General features: G+C 37.7%; 1 protein-coding gene across 1 annotated transcript; it reads left to right on the top strand.

Moving 5' to 3' along the window:
* Positions 1–107: 107 nt before the first annotated feature.
* LOC148069612 (myoferlin-like) lies at positions 108–21,038 on the top strand. The gene is made up of 53 exons (XM_087802309.1): positions 108–280; positions 365–420; positions 495–586; positions 1,740–1,848; positions 1,913–2,000; positions 2,485–2,642; positions 2,740–2,868; positions 3,054–3,116; positions 3,199–3,249; positions 4,040–4,070; positions 4,140–4,255; positions 4,333–4,459; positions 4,526–4,629; positions 4,691–4,759; positions 4,823–4,866; positions 5,010–5,092; positions 5,908–5,943; positions 6,420–6,544; positions 6,620–6,733; positions 6,793–6,970; positions 8,100–8,224; positions 8,292–8,401; positions 8,532–8,724; positions 8,991–9,146; positions 9,528–9,659; positions 9,739–9,902; positions 11,365–11,479; positions 11,899–12,001; positions 12,836–12,972; positions 13,087–13,251; positions 13,421–13,508; positions 13,602–13,679; positions 13,737–13,918; positions 14,545–14,703; positions 14,771–14,872; positions 14,937–15,098; positions 15,177–15,342; positions 15,821–15,891; positions 15,985–16,083; positions 16,382–16,513; positions 17,416–17,571; positions 17,645–17,736; positions 18,515–18,685; positions 18,812–18,960; positions 19,024–19,163; positions 19,232–19,320; positions 19,381–19,476; positions 19,541–19,682; positions 19,985–20,084; positions 20,157–20,350; positions 20,413–20,522; positions 20,593–20,740; positions 20,808–21,038. The coding sequence occupies exons 1-53, from the start codon at positions 193–195 to the stop codon at positions 20,844–20,846; spliced, it is 6,126 nt and encodes a 2,041-aa protein (XP_087658435.1). The 5' UTR covers positions 108–192; the 3' UTR covers positions 20,847–21,038.
* Positions 21,039–21,419: the final 381 nt, after the last annotated feature.

Here is a 21,419-nt window from a genome sequence, read left to right as displayed (position 1 = left end):
ATCACCACTAGGTGGCAGACGTGTGCCAGGATGAAGAGAACGCTCTTTGAGTTTTGATTACAAAAAAAAAAAAAGACCTGTTTCCTTTTCACGCCTTGGAAGTTTCTTCTCACATCAGTTTAATACGACGCTTCCGTCAAGGAATATGCGTCACGTTTCAGATTGATTTTTAATTTTTATTTCTTTTGAAAAATGTTGCGGATAGTTGTCGAGTCAGCGACTGGAATTCCCAAAAAGAAACTTGGAAATCCTGATCCAATCGCAACGATTGTGTTTAAAGGTGAGATGACAAGCTACCTTATAAATGGAATATTAGTTTAGCGTTTGTGTCGCTTCATACGAATAACATTTTGTCTAAATATAGGTGAGAAGAAGAAAACTAAAACTATAAATAGTGAATTGAACCCAGTTTGGAATGAAGTAAGTGCACCCATTGAGTTGATACAGTCACGAATTAGGTTTCGTAAATAAATCCACTTTATATCTCCGTCCAGGTACTTGAGTTTGACCTTCAAGGAACTTCCTTGGACGCAACTTCATTCATCGATGTGGTCGTTAAAGATCATGAAACCATCGGCAAACACAAGTATGTTTTTGATTCACAAGATGAATGTTGTCTGTTTATTGATGTGTCGACTATGTGCAAATATAGACTTGTTCTTCTTTCACTTCATAAGTTTTCCTTCTATAAAACAGTAACTTCAGGTGACTAACACCCCCCCCACACACTTTAAAACAAGCTTTAACAGACTGAAACATGCATCATATTCCATCATGTTGTTGAAACTTTTTTATGATTCTTCTGAGGCATGTTCTGACCTCTTTTACACTCAGCAAGCATGTAAACACTGCCTCCATGTCTGGACCTGCAGTCCTAGGAGAAGTGTAGCTGAGACAAGAATCATTACCTTAAAAGGAAACAGTTTTGCCATAAAAAAAAAACAAAAAAAAACTACCTCACCCTCATGCACATCAGTGGTTGCCAAGCAAAATATATAACATTTTGAGTCAATATGGTAACAAATATGAGTAACATACTTCCTTATTGTGGACAGTGACTAGTCCGAGTCAGGAGGGCTGGTCGGGGGCAGGGATGAGGGTATGCCAGATTCTTTAGTTTCAATAAGAGAACACAGTAGGAAGACATTTAGTTGGGACTTCATTTTGGAAACAAAATAATAAAGGTAACATCATTTTTCTATCAGAGCTCCTATTTTTCACAACAAAATCTGTGCTGGTTGTTGCCAAAAAACAGACTAGAGCAGTTTGTTGTTTTAAAAACACTTGACTTGTCGGCTTTAAATGCCTCTGCTTTGTACCAAGAACATTCCTGTGGTGGCTTTAAATTGTTTCCAGAGTTTTCCTTTAAACAGTCTGGTACTTTTCACTGATTCACAGGAAAGGTGGTGAGGTAATACTTATTTGTGAAGACAAAGGGATAACTCAGACGATGAAGTGGAAGTGGGCACTTCCCATATAATTGTCTTGTTCCTTTTGAGGCTTAATCCAATTTTGCTGATTTTCTCACTGGCACCCAGAATACACACACAAGTAACAGTTAAAAAAGTGCATGTTATAATGAAGAAACACTTTTTTAAGAAATGTAACTTTTAAAGAAAAGTAAATGAGTACTGTTATTTTCTACTTTTTTTTTAATTACAATTTTTTTTTAAATTTTCCATAAAATGAATATGTTATCATTATCCCCAGCGTATAAATATAAATTCTTTCCTTTTTAGGTTTATTGGATCCGCCAAAATCTCCCTGACAGACTTTGCTGGTGGTCACACAAAATCACTGCCATCCAAAAATATCCCACTGCTCAGTGAAAAACAGCAGCCGATCGGGGTAAATGCATCATCACAGTCGGTTTTTACTCTCAGTTCCTCATTACTGACGTTCTTCCTGGCAGGCAAACATCAACTTGGCGATCACGTATGAGCCACCAGCCTCAACCGTAACTGATCCGTCTGCTGGTGACATGTCGCACACAGATAATGGTGAGTTATTAAGTGTTTTTTAACTATCAGTTAGTAATGAATATTTAAGACACATTTAGATTTAGAAATGAACTTGATCTTCATATCTATGACTATAAATATACAGTATATTCTGTCATGTGTATCATTGATGCAATATAATATAATACCTATAATATCATATAATAAATACATAATATATTTTAATAGTACCATTATAAGCTTTATTGATGCTAGAACTAACCAGAATGCCACCTACTTTAAAGGATACAGCAGGTGGTCATAATGTTTTAGCTTATTGGTTGGTATTAAATAATAATAATGAATATGAATGAATCTATTACCCTTTTTTTATTCGTATGGAAGTGCACATTTTTTAACAAAACTACAGATTATAGCATACACAAATGTATATACATTTAAAAACATAATTGAATCACATATAAAAAAAAAACACACTCAACATTTGTTTTATAAGACCATATTTAATAGATAATTTCCACAGATGCCACTGATAATGAGGGGCCAGAGGGGGATCATGACACTGGAGGGCTGGATGGAACTGATGGAGTTTCTGCAAAACCAAACAAGTCAAAGCAAAAAGCTGTGAATCTGAGGCATAGAAGACACAGAGCTCTTGCTAATAAAGTCCAAGACTTCCAGGTAACTACCTCTATTTGTACTGTTTTAGGGATGTTTGTTTTTTTCAAACGTGTTGAAAAGAAACGCAGAAGGTTGTTTGTCGGTCGTCTTCTTTCAGATTCGTGTTCGGATCATTGAATGTCGACAACTGTCCGGCAACAACATCAAACCAGTTGTGAAGGTCAACATCTGCGGTCAGACGCACAGAACCAGAATAAAACGTGGAAATAATCCTTTCTTTGATGAGGTAATTCAGAAGCAGATAACTTTTATTGCCAGTGTTTAAAGTAGAAATAAATAGATATAAAAGATATAGAATGAAATAAATCAAATCAAATAAATCTGGTGATTAACCATTTTCAATGATTTATAGATCCTATGAATCCTCGCGACTACAGTCATCACTAATTTAAATTCAATTCTGTCCGACAGATGTTTTTCTACAACGTGAACATGCTCCCCTCTGAACTGTTTGATGAGAGCATCAATCTTCGGGTATGTGTCAGAATTAAAAAGATTGTTCAAACAAGTAAACGATTTAATCAGTGTTAAGGGAAGGTTTGTGCTTCATTTGCAGGTCTATGACTCTTTTTCTATGAGGTCTGACAGTCTGATGGGAGAGTTTAAGGTACCGGTTGATCTTTTTCTTCATATCTATTTGATTCAGTTAATCCAGTGAGAATGAAAGGGTGACATTTCTGGAATATTGAGGGGGGAGGAAGACAAAAAAATAAAAATAACTCTTATGTTATCTCAGGGCAAAGGCCTTTCGGTCCTCCTCATCACCTTGACCCTGAAGGACATTTTACACTTCTATAAAAATAAATATTTAATAAAAATAAAAAAAACTTTTTGATAATAATGGCTTCAATTGATTGAAACAACTTTTGGGGGAATTCATTATTAAGACAACTACCCATAATATGGCCCTTACACAAAGAGTTGAATTAAAAAAAACTGTTTCTTTATTAAAACATTTTGTTTTAATAAGGCAACCTTCTTTATTGAAAATATTTGTTTTGATCGAAATTACCTTTCTTTTAATAAATTATTTTTTATTTATTTTATTTCAATTGAACATATTTATTTGATTGACGTCATTTAAAAAAGAATAATAATAAAGAAACCAAAAATATTGCACTTTTTAACATTGTACTTTTTCTTTATTCTTTGTACAATCTATTCAATTAATCAATTTATTTCTTCAGATGTAAATATTGTTGCTTCAGATTTCTGGTAGTCAAATCCCGATTTTCTGGTAATTACCAAAACCAGAAAATTTCAGTTCTTGATTTTATCAGAGTAAATAAGTTAGTTTTCATTCTTCTTTTCTTAGAAAGTTAGCTTTGACACACTTATCCTCTTCAATGTCCACGTTTGAAGAGGATCTTTGCTGATATTTATGTTCTTGTTTCCAGCTGGACGTTGGCTATGTTTTCGATGAGCCGTGTAAGTCATCACTATTGTCACCTCCTTCTGTATCGCCTTTTTGTGTTCATTGTCTTTAATTATTTTCAGCTCATGCCATTTTGAGGAAGTGGCTCCTGCTGAGTGATCCTGACGATTGCAGCTCCGGAGCCAAAGGCTACCTGAAAGTCAGCATCGTCGTCGTGGTGACCGGAGAGGAGCCGCCGGTACTGAACCATCAGTGCTGAACTGGATGACCACTGACTTTCATGATGTTAAGAAATATCACTTTATTTTCCTCCAGAACGACAAAAAGAATGCGAGTGAAGACCAGGACGACATCGAGAGCAATCTTCTGATGCCGGCAGGAGTCACGACTCGATCTGCAACGCTCTGCCTGAAAGTGTATCGAGCCGAAGACATGCCTCAAAGTCAGTAAATATGTTGCAGAAACATGTTGACAACAGATCAGAGTCTCTGATCGCGTCTCGTTTCAGTGGATGACACTTTTGTTCAAAGCATAAAACAAGTGTTTGGCGGCGATGGAGACAAGAAGAACTTAGTGGATCCATATTTGGAAGTCAGCTTTGCGGGAAAAAAGGTATTTTCGACTCTAAATATATACGGTATTTCAGAACCAACTGGACATGTCTTCTGTACAGATGTGCACCAAAATCATGCAGAAGAATGCAAATCCAGAATGGAATCAACTGATCAATATCAAAGTGAAGGTAAAAAAGACTAATTCATTAAACGTAATTCTAATTGTTAACTCACTATTTACTTTATTTCAGTTTCCATCCATGTGTGAGCGCATTAAGTTGACCGTGTTTGACTGGTGAGATAATCTTGTAAAATTAAGTAATAAAATCGACTCTTGTTTCACTCTTGTTTCTAAAGGGTTGTATCATTCATAGAACGTCGTTTAATTTACACCAGCAAAGCGATAAACCTCCTTCATGTCTTCTTTTGTGCTCACAGGGATCGAGTCAGCAAGGATGATGCCATCGGGACAACATTTTTGAACCTCAGCAAAATGTCCTCATCTGGAGGAGAAGTTGAAGGTGAAACACATTTTTTTTTAAATCAATATTAAGTAGTGTTGGCCAAGTGACTTCAGTTACATTTACTTCTTTCGAAAGTAACTCAGTTACTTGTTACTTTCAAAGTAACTAGGAAAAGTAATTTTGTAAGAGAAGCATAGAAGAAAATGTTCTCAACTGTACAGGCTACTGTTTGGATGCTGTGGTTAAACGAGTCAGAAAAAAGTTAAGAACAATAAATGAAATAAATAAATAAATAAAAGTAAAATTAATTTAAGCCGCATTGGTCGCTGTTTTTGTGGCCAATACAGATCGATAATTTTTTGAATGTCCCAACAGGCCGATGCAGATTTTTGCCGTTTTTCCCCCGCCAAGTAACTTATACACACACAAAAGTGATTTTTTTCACCACTTTTGATCACAGAAGCCTATTAAAATAAGCAAGTGCAATCAACAGTGAAATAATCAAACCAACAAAACTTTGAAAAAAAAAATGAATTTCTTATTTTACAAGCTGATCCCCTTCGTTCGTACAAATAGCAAGTTAAAGAAAGTCCATGTGTTTTCTGTGTGTTCATTTTTCATTGAAGTGAAACAGGGTTGAGTTAAGTTTTTTAATATTATGCATTCTTGCACGCACCATAGCAATTCCTGTTGTCATTGAATGCATCATTCGTCCTTCAGTATACCTTATCCATGTATCTTTTATTCATTTCTTTCAAATCTATCATGTATATGATTATAAATAGCATCTTCTAAAACACATTTCATAGAATGTCGTGTAATAATTGTTGATTTTAGAAAATACCTGACTTTGTTTTGTACATTTTTGACAGAAACACAAGGAGAAAATTCCAACACAAATTCTGAAAGTACGTAAGCAGAGTTCTATTTTCAAGTTTCCTGATTTACTGCTGGTGCTGTGTGTCTGGCTGTTATAAAAACACAACAAATTAACATATTTGAAACAATGTTTCACTGAGAGAGAAAAAAAAGCCGATCCCTGCTCTGATTGGGTTTTTTATCACACCCGCCAGAAAAAAAAGTTAAAATTTAACCAGGTATATTCAAGAAAGGTAAAAGCACTTTTCTTTAATGAAAAAATGCCTTTAGTAAATCCAGTCAGTCCTTCATCATAACAATGTTTTGAAGTTATTATTTTATAACTTAAATCTCGGCAAACGAGAGGTTACGAGAGGGGGGATTCCCTTATATATATATATATATATATATATATGTAAGAAAGCTTATAATGAGTTCTTACACTCATCACACACTTTTCGGTGCCACTAACTCTATACAAGCTAGAGTTAGATTTAAATGCAACAACCATGTGTTTGTGACTCAGTGAGCACTGCAGGCAGTGAAGTTGGCTTCCTCCCAACTTTTGGACCTTGTTTTGTGAACCTTTATGGAAGTCTCCGAGAGTCCAGCGGTCTCATTGATCCATACGAGGATCTCAACATTGGAAAGGTACTTCTCTTAGGTGTACTCTATATGAAGGGTTCATAGGTTGCTCAGGTGAGGCTGTTTTCTTTCACATCTCAGGGAGAAGGTGTTGCTTACAGAGGAAGGATCCTTCTGGAACTCTCCACTCAGCTGGATGATAAAACTGAAAAGACAGTCGATGACATTTCAAGTGACGACATCCTGGTCGTTCAGGTATGAAAAATAATCCCAAATGTATTTGAAAAAGAGTTCACTTCTGATTTCTCACTCAGAAGTACCAGCGGAGGAGGAAGTTCTCCCTGTGTGCGGTGTTTCACGGCGCCTGCATGCTCCAAGAACCAGGCGAGCCGATCCAGTTTGAAGTCAGCATCGGGAACTATGGTAACAAAATGGATACCACCTGCAAACCCCTGGCATCCACCACGCAGTACAGCTTCGCCGTCTTCGATGGTAACTAACGTGCATTTAAACACTCCTGTTTTAACCAGAAACACAGCCAGATACGTCCAAATCCTATATCACCAGAGGACATTTTCATAGCCAATAAGATGCCCATCAATAAATATTCAGGTCCAGATGGTTCCAAGTCGAGTTCTACAGACACTTTTGGTCGACTCTCTCAAATCTATTCATTTGAATGACAACAGAATTAACATCAACAACTAGAATTCCCTCATCAATAAATACTGCCATGATATCACTACTACTGAAACCGAATAAAGAGCCCTATAATGCAGCTAACTACCCCTTTCACTGATAAATAAAGACCTCCACAAAATCTTAAGTGACTTGTTAGCATCTAGATGGATTGTGTCATTCCAACTCTAATACATCTGGATCAAACAGGCTTTATCATAGATAGACAGTCCTCTGAACACACAAGGAAACTATTCAATCTACTACAAATCTCCAATCAAGTTATTCTGAGGACCTAAAATTATAAGGTGCGTTTATTAGGTTAGGGAATCATTTACAGGGTGGATTAAAGCACTTAACTCTTCTCCTGTAGCCAGAGTCACCAGAAATGGGATTATTTAATTATTTAAAAAATACATGTTTTTTTGGAGATTAAATCTTGTTTACCATAACCCCGCATCTGCTGTGATTGGTCAAGCATCGAAGTTTGTCACCATGCGGCAAGGGACTTCAAGGGATTGGTTGTATAAACAAAGCGGGCATGATTTTTAGTTGATTAGTTGTCCTTTAATAAAAAAACTATAAACTAAAAAAAGAGTGAAAAAATAAAAAATCTAAAATGTGTCAATTCAAGTCATTATTTTCTTTATGATTTCATATGTTGCTTAGATGTTATAAAGTTTTAAAATGAATCTTGATGATGACATAAAAGTCAAACTTGAAGCTCAAGTTCTATTAAAACGGTTCCTGTTTCAATATTAAACACTTTTGTTCATGAATAAATTAGGAGTCAATCATACTAAGTTATCAAGACTTGAGTAATTCACTTTCACTTTCCCTCGGACTCGTAACCCTGCGTGATTTATCAGTGAGATTAAGAAGTTGCTGACATGTAAATCTCAATTTGTGTCCTTCGTGACAAAGTGTATTTTGGATCCACCAGGTAATCACTACTATTACCTCCCATGGGCCGACACCAAACCTGTCGTTATCATCAATTCTTACTGGGAAGACATCAGTCATCGTCTGGAGTCTGCCAACATTCTTCTCTTCACCGCGGAGCGACTGGTGAGACGCCTTGACTCGGCACAAAGAAACCCGCAGCAACATGATTGTTTTCGTTTCCATTTTTCAGGAGTCCAATCTTAACTCACTCAAAACAGCCATTTTTGCAAAAGCATCTGAAAAAGAGCTGAGAGAGATCTGGCTCAAACTCATCAACCACATGATTGAGGACCTGAATAGGTAAAGATGAACTGTGTGATCGGCGACTCTGACATGACTTTGATGACTATAAGCTGCTCGGAATGAAGTCAGATCATGTGTTTGTTGTGCTCTTGCATTTGACATCACTTAAAAAAACATGACTTAAAAGTTTCCAGCTGCCTGACCTGGAGGGCAAGCCCAACCTGACCTTGTTGGATCTTCAACTCAAACTCCTCCGGGATGCCGCCGTGGTCAGTCTGAGGCAGATGGCCGGTGGGATGAGAGATGAAGATCCAGAGGTCAAGGCCACAGTTGGTGACATTGAAGACTGGCTGGAGAGAATCAAGCAGCTTGCGGAAGAGGTCAGAGGTCATGTTATAGTCAGGCTATGTTGTTTTTGACTTCAAAACAATGGGACATCAGAAGTGAACCTTTTATTAGAAATCTTAATAAAATCTTTGTTATTCAGCCTTAATTTTCAGCCTGTTTGTAGTCAAATCAAATGTGTTCCTGTATAAATAATAATAAAAAGAAAGAAAGATTACATTTTAACTTAAGCTTCAGTTAATCCTTAAAGTTTCCCAAGTTTTTTATTCTTTTTATCTGAAACCTCTCTTGTTTAAAACAGCCACAGAACAGCATGCCGGACGTGGTCATCTGGATGTTAAGAGGAGAGAAGAGAGTGGCTTTTGCTCGAATCCCAGCCAATCAGATTCTCTATTCCAGCTTCAGCGAGGAAGCCTGCGGCAAACACTGCGGACGCCCTCAGACCATCTTCATGCAGGTTCAAATATACATCTTTATTTTGAACTGTGTAATGCTGACTCAAGCGCCGCCAAAGGGCCACGGGTGACCTTTAAATGTATTTATGTGGCCTTGATGTAGTCACAAGTAAAACTATTGTGTTTTTAATTCATTTTGTTTTGTACTTTTTTTTTTTTTGTTTTATTAAAAAACGTATTTTCTTTAAATATAATTTGTGGAAGTTATTCTTTTCTGTCCTTTTTCTAGTCACTCCAAATGTATTTGAATAACAAAAAAACAAAAAAAAGAAATAAAATAAACGTTAATGTTAGCTTGTTTAAAAGATGTCCTTAGATTTAGCAAATGACTTTAAGAACATTATTTTGAATCAGTCCCATTCTAACTATTATCTTTCTGCCAGTACCCCATGGACAAAAACAAAGGTGTAAAAATCCCAGTCCAACTGCGGGTCAACATGTGGCTCGGTCTCTCTGCTCATGAGAAAAAGTTCAACAGCTTCTCAGAAGGCAACTTCAGTGTGTACGCTGAAATGGTAAACCTCTTTTTTACATGTGTCATTCTCAGAACCCGGTTGACTCTTTGGATGATCTCATCCCGCTTTCTCTCCGCAGTATGAGAACCAGGCCCGGGTGTTTGGGAAGTGGGGCACCTCAGGCCTGGTCCGGCGTCACAAGTTCTCAGATGTGACCGGGAAAATCAAACTTAAACAGGAGTGGTTCCTGCCCCCGAGAAGTTGGGAATGGCAGGAAGACTGGTTTGTGGACCCGGAGAGAAAGTAGGTTGAGACGGTGAAGGATGATCTCACACTCTCTTCACCTACGGTTTTTGATAAAGCTGTAACTCTTATGGATTTAAAGTGACAGTTAAACCACAACTAATGTGAAAACCCAACTTTCTTGACTCACTCACATGTTTCAAATGTTTGAAAGTCCTTATTTCCAAGATGCAGTAAGTTCCTCATTATGACCATGTTTTGAAGTCTGAAATCTATGCAAACAAGAGGTTACGAGAGCGGAGTCTATTATGATGTCGTGTGTTTTCAGTAGGCGGTACTTAAGATCATTTTCTAATGTAAATATTTCAATGAAAAGAGAGTTTTGTACAAACAGACATATACTGATGAGTACAATAGAGTCCATGATCTATTTAAGAGTCACTTAAATCAACATATTAAATCAACCTTTAATGTTTTTGGATGTTGTCTGGTATCGGTTGTGTAATACATACATACATTCTCACAAATATCGTCTCAACTTCTTCAGACAAAGAAAGAGACCAAAGGACAGACTTCCAACAAAATCTTATCTCTCTATTTCCCTTCAGGCGTTGAGATCATGGCCGTACAAGATAACGTTCTTCTTAAATTAGGGCTTGTCGTCATGGTCATGATCCGTGTCCCTCATCCATTCATTGTTCTTACAAGCCAGAAACGTTCCTATTCAATTCATTCTTGTTGAAGTTGTCGGTTGAATTCCTGCAGCACTTGAAATTCTACACAATTCCTACTATAAAAAGTGTGCATATTACAAGCGCTCTACAAATATTACTTACTTACTTACTTATTAAAAAATCAAGTAACTTAGTAAAAAGTAATTTTGTCAAAACAAGTTAATAGTAAAAACATGTTTGAAATATTTCAAAAGGACAGTTAAAACTTACCCTCTTAATTTATATATATATATATATATATACCTACATATATAAATCAATCATTAAATAAAAGCTTTTAAAAAATACTGAAAAGTTGAACTTGTTAATTGAAAATGTATCTTAAACGTCTTCCTTGTCTGTTACTCTATATATATATATACCATGTAAATGCACAGGCATTTATAGTTTAATTATTTTGCAATTTATTTTTTAACATTAGTTTACCTCTGTATATAAAGTATTTAAGCACATTTAAGACAGATATTTTGTTAAAAATCAACTTTGAGCTGGTACTTAATACATTAAATATAGATAATAAACATATATAATATTTAACATATTATATTTTTTATTTATCTTTAAATACTGCTCATGGTCCTATAAGTGTGTACCAGCCACTATGTCAACACGACTTAAGACATACAGAAGAACGTTGGCATTGAGTCATGTTTTGGTTTCTTCCTCTAAAGTGCTCACACTCTTCGTGTGAGTGATTTTCTGATGAGTTCCTACGCCCCCTTTTTTTTTAATCATCTTACTCCATCGCTGACTCACAGAGCTTCTGATCCACCTTTTCTCTTCTTCAGCTTGTTGACAGAAGCAGACGCGGGACACACAGAGTTCACAGACGAGGTTTATCAGAACGAGAGCCGGTTCCCCGGTGGAGAGTGGAAACCTGCTGCAGAGCCTTACACCGATGTGGTACGACTCCAGGCTCTCGCTAACACATGACACACACTCACACACACAAACAAATAGTCAGACATGTGAAAAATGTAGCTGCTGATAAACCAACAAAAGCTTGTGTATTTAGGTCTCTTTCTATTGTTTTCAGCTCTGGACAAACCCGTGGAGATTAACCAGCACATTTGAAACGTCCTTCAGCGTTTGTCTGTCACTAGAACGTCACTTTATTATTGTAGAGACTTAATGGTTCGTGCAAACAAAGCACTCAACATTTAACATGTAGCACAACCAGCATGAAGGAGCACCGTCACTCACAGCCAATGACAGAGTGGAAAAATCATTATAGTTTTTTGTATAAATTTACGACAGAAAGTTTTTATTTTATCATTTTTTAAGATAAAAAAACGATATTGTGATGTTTTTGTGTTGTGTAGAATGGAGAAAAAGCCCAGAGTCCAGGAGAGTTCGATTGTCCCTCTGGATGGAAATGGGAAGACGACTGGACCTTTGACGCCAACAGAGCCGTCGATGAGAAAGGTAATAAACAAACATTTTTAAAAACCCACACGTTTCATTAGACTCTAGTAGGGGTGTTAGAAAATATCGATATGGCGTAATCCTTTCCCACTATGCTGTATTGATATTTGACAGAACTTTATCGATTATTAAAAAAAGAAAAAATATATGATATATATATTTTTGAATGTATATTTTGTTTCATTGTTTTCCTTGCAAATCATATTTTGTGTTACCAAAGTTTCTATAGTTGATAGTGTGTTTAAAGTAAAACATTATTTTTTAACAACCAACATGCAAATATTAATTCCGTTGGTTAATTTTTCTGTTGTAATTAAACTTCCGGCCGCTAGATGGCAGCAGTCATTCTGTCCTCCGCAACTAAATGAACATTACAATCCTGTGGGATCCTGGCAATGACTAAGGACGAGAGGATACAGTCGACTCCAGCATCTTTAAAAGCTGATATTTTGGTTTCAAAATAATTAAAGAAGTTTGTAACACCATAGGAAAGTACTCAGGTAATACTACAAATATAGCCTTGTTACTACAGTATCACAATATGTATCGTAATGTTGTACCTGTATCCTGATACGTATCGATTCTTGCTAATACGTAGCACTAGAATCTAGAAATTCTATCAACACAAAAGTACTTCACTCTTGTGTCGTCTCTGGGTCAAGGAAAACGACCTTCCTGGCTTCCATAAATACATATGCAGTGGTGGAGGTCGTTCACATTGACCATGAGACAAAACAAGGGATACCACACTTACATTTGTTGTTGGACCCCAGGTCACCTTGACCATGAAATAACACAAAAAAACAAATATTTGTTTCTCTTTTTTCACTCCAGGTTGGGAATATGGTCTCAACATTCCCCCAGACGACAAGCCCAAATCGTGGGTGGCTGCAGAGAAGGTGTACCACATCCATCGCAGGAAAAGGCTTATTAGGAAGAGGAAGAAAATGGCAGAGAAAACATCTTCTGTGGTATTAAACAATTATGTACCTATTTATACATTAACAAGAAATGTTTGAGAAATAAAACTTCTTTTTTTTTCTGGATTAGTAACTAATAATAACTTCTTCTCATTCCTTCCTAAGAAACGGGAGACTGGTGAAGGCTGGGAACATTCATCACTTATTGGGTGGAAGTTCCACAGAAAAGAACGAGCTTCCGACTTAGTCCGCCGGCGCCGCTGGAGGAGGAAGATGGTTCCATCAGACTGCATGGGTGCTTCGGCCATCTTCAAACTGGAGGGAGCATTAGTAAGTCAGAAAGAAAGTTCCGCTCTTCTGCTTAAAAATCTGCTCCCTCGTGAGTCATATCCTTTAATTCTTCTCCAACGTCTGCGTTTTCCTGGATTTGACATGTTTATGTGTAAAATCCACTTTGAAAATTCTCAGTAAATAGCTCAGTCTCTCATTCTCTTATCAGGGAGTTGACGCTGATGACAAAAGTATCAAAGCGGAAGGACCCAAGCAATTCTTTGTCAACACACCGACGGTTTCCTGCCACTTTGCTCGTAAGTAATCATGTGGGATATTGTTTCTGTCCTGATATTTGAAAATAAAATTCCTCTCAGTGGGCGATAACATTCCTCATGTTCTCTGTCCAGTCTCCTATGTGTATCACCTGAGGGTATATGTGTACCAGGCCCGGAATCTCTGTGCCATGGACTCTGACAGCTTTTCAGGTGACTTAAAAGTAACAACAATAAAACTTTGTGTTAATTTTTAATTTTTTTGTCCAGATCCATATGCTCATGTGTCCTTCCTGCATGTGAGCAAAACCACAGAGGTCATCAACAGCACTCTGAACCCCACCTGGGACCAGACCCTCATCTTTGACAACATCGAGATCTACGGAGACCCTCAGACCGTCGACCACAACCCTCCAGATGTAGTCCTGGAGTTGTACGACAGGGATCAAGTGGTATTTATCTCTTCAAGCTGCAAAAAAATAAAATAATAAAAAAATAAAAATAAAATAAAGAAAATTATACTTTTAAAGGGCAACAAAAATCAAAACCCAAATTTTCTGACTGTAATGACAACCCACTTTGTTTATAAAACGAGTTTCCTTAGAGGTGGAGTCTTCCTGGATTGATGACGTATGGTGACAAACCTTGATGTTTGACCAATCACAGTAGAGTGGGCATGGGTATGGTAAAGCTTTACCTTACCTTACCTTACCTTAAACAAGATCTCGGCTGCAGAAAAACGAAGGGTTTCAGTGGGCGGGGCTTAAACACTTTACTAATGTAAATATTTAAATGAAAAGAGAGTTTTGTACAAACAGACACATACTGATGATTAAAATAGAGGTCTAAGATCAGTTTAAGAAACACTTAAATCAACACATTAGTTGACCTTTATGAAAACATTTTTTTTTTATCTTTTAAAAGTTTACAAGACCTTAACTATAATGGAGCAATATTTAAAAAAAACAACAACTAAAAACACGTTTGGTTAGATTTATAATCTAACCCTCCTTTAGATGAAAAAAAGTAAAGATTTTGGCTGATTTTATACTATTCTGTCTCACTCTTCATTTGTTAGGGAAAAGACGAGCCGATGGGTCGCTTTACCTGCTGTCCTGTTGTTAAACTGGACCCTGGTGTGGCTGAGAGACCAAAGCTACTGTGGTACCCCGTCACTAAGAAAGGCTGCGGTGCTGGAGAGGTGCTGATGGCAGCTGAGCTATTACTGAAGAACAAGGTAACATGGAAGACACTTGTTTGTAGTAGAACCCATTTTCATCAACAATAGTGTATTTTGACTGAAGGAGGATGAGACAGATCTTCCTTTGGTTCCACCGCGGAGAGCGGAGAACATCTACATGGTCCCACAGGGAATCCGTCCGGTGGTGCAGCTAACTGTGATCGAGGTAAAACAGTTTTTTATCTTGTCTCGTCTGTGACCTGTGAGATGATCTGCCGGTGTGCACGCAGGTCTTGACTTGGGGCTTGAGGAACATGAAGACGTATCAACTCGCCGCCGTAACCTCTCCCAGTCTGATCGTGGAATGCGGTGGTGAGATCATCCAGACGGCTGCCATCAAGAATTTCAAGAAGAATCCCAACTTCCCCGGATCAGTTTTGCTTCTCAAAGTGGTACTAACTTGAATCTTTTTGCTGAACTGGCTTTTAAATCCACTGCTTGTGTTGAAGTGATCACACTGGTTTTCACAGCTTCTTCCCAAAGAAGAGATATATGCCCCGCCCATCGTCCTGAAGGTCGTCGACCACCGACCTTTTGGTAGGAAGCCTGTTGTGGGTCAGTGCACCATCGACTGCTTGGAGGAGTACCGCTGTGACCCGTATCGCATCAACAGTGAAGTCTGCATGTCTGCACAAGGTGAACTACACAAACACTGCTACTTATGTACAGATAAACTATTGCTGCCACTTTGGAAACATTTTGGTCACAGATTATTAGTGACTTATTTGTGTGTTCTATACTGTATGTCACACACAATACAGACAAAGCTTGTTCACTTGTGAAAGCCTTGTTTCAGAACTGTTTCTTTTCCAGTATTGTAAAAATGAAAGAAATCAGTTCCTTTTTAGAGATATAGGCAAAAATGTTTGTTCATTGTAATGTAGCGACTGGAGCTCAGTGGTCTTTGTCTTCACCTTTGTCCAAAAAGACACACATAAATGGCAACTAAAATATTAATTTAAGTGTTTCTTAAATAGATCTTGGACCTCTATTTTACTTATCAGTATGTGTCTGTTTATACAAAACTCTCCTTAAATTCAAGTAATAAGAAAATATGCTTAAGCCACTGAAAATCATTAAATCCTTTAATAAATATAATTGTTGATATTTGCAGTTGCGATGATACATGCAGCCCAGGGAGACGTTGTCATAAACGTAGAGGACGGACACGTTTTGAATAGCGAGGTGAGTATCGACTCGCTTGCACATCAGTGCACCTGTATTTAACTGTTTTTTTTTATTGATATATATCTGAGGATACATGATTGTCCTCTTCAGGAGGAGGACGCTGTGGACTGGTGGAGTAAGTTCTACGCCTCTGTCGGGCGGGACGACAAGTGCGGCCCGTACGTGAAGAAGGGATACGACACGCTACAGGTAAAGTCATTGTCATCACAATGTTACACAACAGCATATGTCGTGTTCGTGCCGTAGGTGTTTTTACAAGATCACTGAACGGTGACAGAAGGGCTTTATAACCGGGCTTGTCTCATTGCTTTTATAACACAGAAAATATGCCTATATGTTAGAAAAATATATATATATCAGTCAGTTGATTTAAGATGACCAAACTCTCAACAAATATGGTTGAAATTCGTGAGATTTGAGTGTTTTTGAGGAAGATTAAGTGACAATAGATGGAATGTGGTTGTGAGGTCTTCTTGGGTGTTTCCAGGTGTACGACTCTGAACTAGAGCAGGTGGAAGAATTCAAGGGACTGACAGATTTCTGCAGCACCTTCCGACTTCAGCGAGGGAAGGATGATGACAATGATGACGACGATCCTTCTGTGGTGGGAGAGTTCAAGGTGAGAGACGACGCGTCCTGGCTTTCGCTCTATGCTGCCCTCTGGTGGATACGAATCAGAAAAATGTTCACTACTAGAGTAAAACGAAAACAGTGGTACCGTGGTGCTGCAATTGATAAAAACATCACATGTCTAAAACACAAATAGATTATATATAAGTTAACACTTATATATTTACTAAATTCAAAAAGCTTTGAAAATATTAAATATATATATATATAAACTGTTTTATCCCTTTTTCTGTTTTCAATTATCAGGATATTCAGCTTAAATTGGAAACTAATGTGTTGATTTAAGTTTGTATAAAATAGATGTTGGACCTCTTTTGTATTCATCAGTATGTGTCCGTTTGTACAAAACTCTCTTTTCATTGAAATATATATTTACATTAGAAAAAGTACTTAAGCCCCGCCCCTGAAAACAGGAGATACAATCTAGCTTACCATAACCACGGCCACTCTGCTGTGATTGGTCCAGCATCAAGATTTGTCATTCCTGGCAGTCTCCACCTCCAAGCGACTCCTTGTATAAACAAAGCGGGGTGTGATTACAGTTGGCTGGAGGAGGAGTGAAGCCATTATTATGTGATAATGGACTCCCCTCTCATAACCTCTCGTTCGACGAGATTTCAGACGGGGGAGAACTTTATAAAGTAATAACTTCAAAACATGTTCATGATGAGAAACTTACTGTATCTTGCAGAGGAAGACTTTAACATTTGAAACATTTAAGTGAGTCAGGAAAGTTGGGTTTTCACATTAGTTGCCATTTAAGTAAATACATTTTCTCTCAGTTTATTTGTTAAAACAACTTATGTTCCCCCGGATGTGTGTTTACCGGCAAAGACTAAACCGACTATAATAGAGAAGGAATCTAAAGCTGTCACCTTCACTGCATCTCAGGGATCATTCAAGATTTACCCGGTGTCTGATGACCCAAATGTGGCAGCTCCACCTCGACAATTCAGGGAACTTCCTGAGAGTGCGCCCCAGGAGTGCCTGGTCAGGATCTATGTTGTTTGCTGTATTGACCTGCAGCCCAAAGATGCGAACGGAATGGTGAGTTTAAACAGCAGGAGGTCAATTCTTTAAGCCGATTTCAACACTGAAGTGCCTGTCTCTGATGTTTCAGTGTGATCCATACATAAAGATTACCTTGGGCCGCAAAACTGTGGACGACAGAGATCACTACAAAGCTAACACGCTCAGTCCAGAGTTCGGGAGGTATAATTGTGACATTTTTAACAGGGATGTCAATTGCGCCCTGTGACATGATATTCTGCAACCGATCTTATGTTGTCTAAGTTTTTAGTGCAGGTAGAGCACGGGACTCCATTTTTGTTCAACATCAGATGGAATAAGTTCACTGCATCAAATGTTATCATTTATATAGCTTTACTTGTATAGTTTAAATACAGATAACAGATAATTAAATAAAATGGCCCAAATTCACAGTAAAAACACACAGAAATACATAAAACATTGGACCAAGATTTTCAAAAATTAGATTTGTCAAAGTTGTTTTTATTCATTCTACGGTTCTCTCAGCACCACATACAATTCCTGTTTTAACATTAGTAAGTAAGTTAGTTAGTAAGTAAAGGTTATTTCTAAAGTGCTTTTCTAGACCAGGGTAACAAGGCGCTTTAACAATCAAAACTATACACAGTTACAACTATATAGTGACTATATGATTCTGATACGACAATGAAATGCATATTTTAATGTAAAAACTGTTTAAAAATCTGTCGTATTTATAGGCTGTGACAATATTAAAAAAATAATAAAAAATCCAGCAACATATAGAAAAAAAGATCTAGTACATTCTTGGAGTGGTGAACTTGAATTGAAGTTTTTTGAAGAATTATGAACTGAAGAAGTTCATTTCAGTTGAATCTGTGAACCAAACTTTGAACTAGTTCTCATAGAAAGTGAACTTTTCAAACACTGTGTACGGTCAGCCTCTGCTGTCATAGTGAACTGTCCCTCTGTTGTGATTCAGAATGTTTGAGATGTCCTGCTTCCTGCCTCAAGACAAAGATCTGAAGATTGCAATTTACGACTACGACCTCCTGAGCCGAGACGAGAAAGTTGGGGAGACAGTCATCGATCTGGAGAACCGACTTCTGTCACGTTTCAGAGCGTCCTGCGGTCTCCCTCAAACCTACTGTGTGTGAGTACAAACTCATCTTCACCCATATTAGGTTGTTTTTCTTTTATCAAATGAAACTACCTTGAAATGATGGACATATTTTAAATATACAGTTTTATTGTTTTATTTTTTATTTTAATGCCTCAGCTCTGGGATCAACCAGTGGAGAGACCAGATCAGACCATCTCAGATTCTCCAGAATGTAGCACGCATGAGAGGGCTTCCTCCGCCAACCGTTGAGGGGGATGGGACCTCACTCACGTTCTCAGGAAGACAATATTTCCTGCATGACTTTGGTAAAGTTGTTGTTGTTGGCTGCTGTATGTCATACTTAGACACTTTGATTCAACTTCTTTCAGAGGCGAATGCAGTGATCCAATCGCATCACGGCCCTGCCACAGAGAGACTTGCTCTTTACGTCCTAAGAAATCAAGGATTGGTACCAGAACATGTTGAGACCAGAACTCTCTGCAGCTCACACCAGCCCAATCTGTCCCAGGTGGAAGCTCCAACCTCTGTCTTCACTTTTAACCATACATAAGCTTGACTTTCTGTCTCAACTCACAGGGGCGCGTCCAAATGTGGGTGGACATTTTCCCCAAAAGCTTGGGCATGCCAGGACCACCGAGCCAAGTCTGCCCACGTGTAGCGAAAAAGTAACGCAAACTCAACTTTGAATGTGTCACACCTGATGGTAAAATCTGTTTGTAACCCAGATACCACTTGAGGGCCATCATCTGGAACACCAGTGAAGTCATCATGGATGAAACCAGCATCACAGGAGAGAGCATGAGTGATATCTACGTAAAAGGGTACGTTAAATAGTTCAGAACGATCGTCCAACTCAAACTTTGTTTAATACGTCTCTCGTCAAAGATGGATGTCAGGAATGGAAGAGGACAAGCAGAAGACAGATGTTCACTACAGATCGCTGGATGGAGACGGGAATTTCAACTGGCGCTTTATCTTTGGCTTTGACTACCTTCCGGCGGAACAAATGTGCGCCGTGTCCAGGAAGGTAGGTGAAGGGTTAGGGTAAGGGTTAGGGTTAAGGTTAGGGTTAGGGTTAAGGTTAAGGTTAGGGTTAGGGTTAGGGTTAGGGTGTTAGACTACGGATCAACGGATGCTTATTTTATCTTATGTTGTTGATCCATGTATTATAATTTTGTTGTTGTAATTGTTATTATCACTTTATATTATATTATTATTATTATTATTATCATTTTTTACCTTTTATTCAAGAGAGTTGAATCTGTTTCTGAACTCTTTCATTCTTGTACGTTCCTGAACCACTTTGTTTCTTTTTGTCTTTGCACGAAGGAACACTTCTGGAATTTGGACAAAACTGAGTTCAGAATCCCCCCGAAGCTTGTTGTGCAGATTTGGGACAATGACAAGTTTTCTCTGGATGACTACCTCGGTAAAAAAAATACTTAAAAAGCAACAAAGGATCAGGAACATGCTGTAACCGTGTTGCATGTCTGTTCTTCAGGTTCACTTGAAATAGACCTTCTGAATCTCATACCTCCTGCCAAGACCTCCACCAAGTGCAGTCTTAAAATGTTGCCAGGACTGACCAGATCCCCCTCCTCAAGCAAACTCGCGCCGAACTCGCTTTTCTCCCAGAAGTCTGTCCGAGGCTGGTGGCCATGTGCGCTGGAGCAGGACGGGAATCACATCCTTGGTGTAGGTCGACAGTACTTTTCTGTTACTGTTTTATTTGAGGTAACTGTGAAATATGTGTGCAGGGGAAAATAGAGATGACACTGGAGATAGTTGAGGAGAAAGAGATGGAAGAAAGACCTTCTGGAAAAGGAAGGGACGAACCCAACATGAACCCAAAACTGGATCCACCAAAGTAACATACCCAGTTATATTCTAGCGTCAAGATATATGTGTTTTTTGTTAACACTTTATACTTTCAACAGCCGCCCGGATACATCTTTCCTCTGGTTCACAAACCCATGCAAGACTATGAAATTCATAGTCTGGCGCAGATTCAAGTGGCTGTTCATCGGAGGGGTTCTTCTCCTGCTGGTGGTCCTGTTCCTCGGGATCCTGTTCTACTCCCTGCCTGTAAGAGCATGTGGATTTAAACTATGATTGTATTGGAAAGTAATTTGACTCTCTTTTATTTCTGCAGAATTACATCTCAATGAAAATCGTCAAGCCATTCACCTAAGCAACATCCCAAAGATGGCGTTCACACACATTCCTTATTTAACTGTTGGCTTTTGTATCATTGTGGAATCTCTGTGATGAAAAATATTTCTACTTAAAACGCACAATTCCTGCTCTTGCCATCTTAATTGCACAACAATTAGATGAATGTAAACAATTATGAATAAATACTTTTAATAAATTATTTTTTATCTTTTTGTCTGTGTTTCTGAAGAAAAGTGTCTCTTTTTGAAAAAGAAAAAAGTTTTCTGCAGGTCAAATTAATCTATAGAATGAAAACTGTTTGATTTTCCTAATAAATGTTAAATGTTTATTGTTTTTTTCTTCAAATTAATTGCCCATACAAAACATATCATTCTCTGTGGAAATATATATTTTTTATTTTCATACAATTATATATATATATATAAATAACTCATTTGACTTATATGATTTTATATTTTTTGTTCAATATTTGTTCGTGGATATATATACCCTTGGTATAAATAAAAGTGTACGTTTATTTTTCGTTCAATCATGTTTGAGTTCTATGTAAGTTAAACAATTTAAAATATTATTTATATTGACAATTTTT

This window comes from Callionymus lyra, chromosome 11 (genome assembly GCF_982586985.1).
Source record: "Callionymus lyra chromosome 11, fCalLyr1.hap1.1, whole genome shotgun sequence".
Classification (NCBI taxonomy): domain Eukaryota; kingdom Metazoa; phylum Chordata; class Actinopteri; order Syngnathiformes; family Callionymidae; genus Callionymus; species Callionymus lyra.
The sequence above is the reverse complement of the archived record's forward strand: the minus strand, read 5'-3'. Positions and strand labels throughout refer to the sequence as shown.